Genomic DNA, 2,811 nt, shown 5'->3' on the forward strand with positions numbered 1-2,811 from the left:
ATCTCAAGATTCCATAAACAAATGTCTCTGGTTTTTTCATTCATCTTCGTTGCTCCCTATGCATTTCCACACCTTTTTGTACACAAGGCTGGTTGGGAAAAGCCATTCTTCAACTTCGTAACACTTGCAGTAAACTAGTCACGCATATACAATCCTGTCATCTGTCACTCAAAATTTACACGATATATATATACCCTTAGTGTTGTTGCAAAAAGACCCATACTGAAATCTGATACATTGATGAATTCTTAATTGCTTTCGCTGAAGTCTGCATCGATAACTTCTCCATCTCCATCATCTTTGGCAGAGGAACCATATGCTCCTGTTGTATCAGCACCAGGAGTAGGCCCAGAACCGGCAGCACCAGCAGATGCACCTGGCTGGCTGTATAGAGACTGTCCCAGCTGCATTACTTCTTGGTTCAATGCAGCCATCGCGTCCTTAATGGTCTGAGTAGAACCACCAGATATGGCATCCTTGAGCTCTTTCAGCTTGGATTCCACTCTGTCTTTAACATCAGCAAGCACCTTATCTCCCAACTCTTTTAGCTGCTTCTCAGTTTGGTATACAACAGATTCTGCTTGGTTCTTTGTGTCTATGGCATCCCTCTTCTCCTTGTCCTCTCTAGCAAACTTCTCAGCTTCCTGAACCATTCTATCAACCTCATCTTTGGGCAAAGTGCTCGCACCAGTTATAGTGATGTCCTGCTTCTTTCCTGTACCCTTATCAGTAGCCGTGACAGAAAGAATACCATTGGCATCAATATCGAATTTTACTTCAATCTGGGGAGCACCCCTGGGAGCTGGAGGGATTCCATCCAGACGGAATCTTCCAATAGACTTGTTATCTTTTACAAACTCTCTTTCACCTTGCAGTACATTAATCTCAACACTGGTTTGCCCATCTGCTGCAGTTGAAAACACTTCTGACTTTGAAGTTGGTAGTGTTGTATTTCTAGGGATGATTTTTGTCATAACTCCACCCAAAGTTTCCAAACCTAGTGACAATGGAGTTACATCTAATAACACGATGTCACTAACATCTCCAGCCAGGACACCAGCCTGAACTGAGGCTCCAAGGGCAACCACTTCATCAGGATTGACAGAAACATTAGGCTCTTTACCAGTCATCTTGCGGACAAGGTTTTGGACAGCTGGTATCCGTGTTGATCCACCAACAAGAACTACTTCATCAATATCTTTGAAGGAAAGGCTGGCATCCTTCAAGGCAGTTTCCACCGGTGTCTTAAGCCTGTCCAATAAGTCTGAGCATAACTCTTCAAACTTGGCTCTTGTAAGTGTTGTGTCAATATGTTTTGGACCATCTGCAGTAGCAGTGATGAATGGCAAACTGATATTAGTTTGAGTCAAGGTTGATAATTCTATCTTTGCCTTTTCAGCAGCTTCAGTAAGACGTTGAAGCGCTTGTTTGTCTTTTAGGAGCTCTATGCCTTCCTCTTTCCTAAAAGTTTCAGCAAGCCAGTCCACAATTCTCTTATCAAAATCATCACCTCCCAAGTGTGTGTCGCCTGAGGTAGAAAGTACCTCAAATACTCCATCTCCAACCTCAAGAACGGACACATCAAAAGTACCACCTCCCAAGTCAAAGACTAGAATGGTTTCATTACTCTTCTTCTCAAAACCATAAGCCAATGAAGCAGCAGTGGGTTCATTAATTATGCGGAGAACATCCAATCCGGCAATGCGACCTGCATCTTTTGTTGCAGTTCTCTGGGAGTCATTAAAGTATGCGGGTACTGTTATCACTGCTTTAGCAACTTTATCATTCAAGAATTTTGAGGCATCATCAACAAGCTTTCTCAAGACCTGAGCAGAAATTTCCTCAGGAGCAAACTGTTTACCAATAGCAGGACACTCAAGCTTAACATTCCCATTGTCATCCTTCATCACTCTATACGATACCTGCTTCGACTCTTCATCAACCTCCGCCATTTTCCTCCCTATAAACCTCTTCACTGAGAAGAAAGTGTTTTCCGGATTCACCACCGACTGCCTTTTCGCTATCTGCCCAACTAATCTGTCTCCGTTCTTCGTATACGCCACTACCGACGGCGTCGTTCTTTGCCCCTCCGCGTTTGTCACTATTGTTGGTTTCCCACCTTCCATTACTGCTACTGCTGAATTCGTCGTCCCTAAGTCTATCCCCACCACTTTCTTGTTCACTACTTTCATGGGTCTGTACCTTAATTGTCTCACCATTTTGTCTCCGTAACATTTGTTCCGCCATACGGAACTGATTCTCCTGCCCAAAAATGGAGTTTTGTTCTCCAGTTTATGCCCGGAAAATGGTGGAACTTTCACTTGGTGGGTCGCAGTCGCAGCTGATGAAGCCATTTTTATACTGAAAAATTTATTGGTTGGTTTGCTGAGTGAAAGTGAAAATATTGAACGCTTTGGCAACAAGTTGGATGATCACCAGATTAGGAGGTAAAGGTTATATATATATATATATATGTAGTAGAGAGGAGAGGATATTGGTAAAGGACAATTCTAGAAGGGTCTAGCGGCGTAGGATGAGAAGGGGATCAAGATTTTGTTGTTTTGGGATTAGTTCTTTACTGTAAATGCAATAGATAAAGCGAAGGTCATTGTCTTCGTTTTGGGGTTTCATGAGAATGATTTGAAGGAAAATTGTGGCAAACTCCAGGAGCTTCTCGTAAACACATCACAAACTTCTATTTGGCGTTTACCACAACCTTATAAGAGGGTGTTTAGATAAGAGTATGAGTTGGTTAAAATAGGTTAAAAGTTATTATTTTTTTATTATTTTTACATGTTTGATAAGTTTTAA

At 42.1% G+C, this 2,811-nt stretch overlaps 1 protein-coding gene across 1 annotated transcript; it reads right to left on the reverse strand.

Annotated features, from left to right (window-relative positions):
* Positions 1–9: 9 nt before the first annotated feature.
* LOC107848686 (stromal 70 kDa heat shock-related protein, chloroplastic) lies at positions 10–2,699 on the reverse strand. The gene has a single exon (XM_047405613.1). It carries the CDS (start codon positions 2,352–2,354, stop codon positions 249–251), a length of 2,106 nt encoding a protein of 701 aa, XP_047261569.1. The 5' UTR covers positions 2,355–2,699; the 3' UTR covers positions 10–248.
* Positions 2,700–2,811: the final 112 nt, after the last annotated feature.

The sequence above is a fragment of the Capsicum annuum genome, unplaced genomic scaffold, assembly GCF_002878395.1.
Source record: "Capsicum annuum cultivar UCD-10X-F1 unplaced genomic scaffold, UCD10Xv1.1 ctg80354, whole genome shotgun sequence".
Lineage (NCBI taxonomy): Eukaryota > Viridiplantae > Streptophyta > Magnoliopsida > Solanales > Solanaceae > Capsicum > Capsicum annuum.

What these genes read in the sequence shown, in the direction of transcription:
- LOC107848686 (XM_047405613.1), bottom strand. Translation starts at nt 2,354, where the DNA reads ATGGCTTCATCAGCTGCGACTGCGACCCACCAAGTGAAAGTTCCACCA.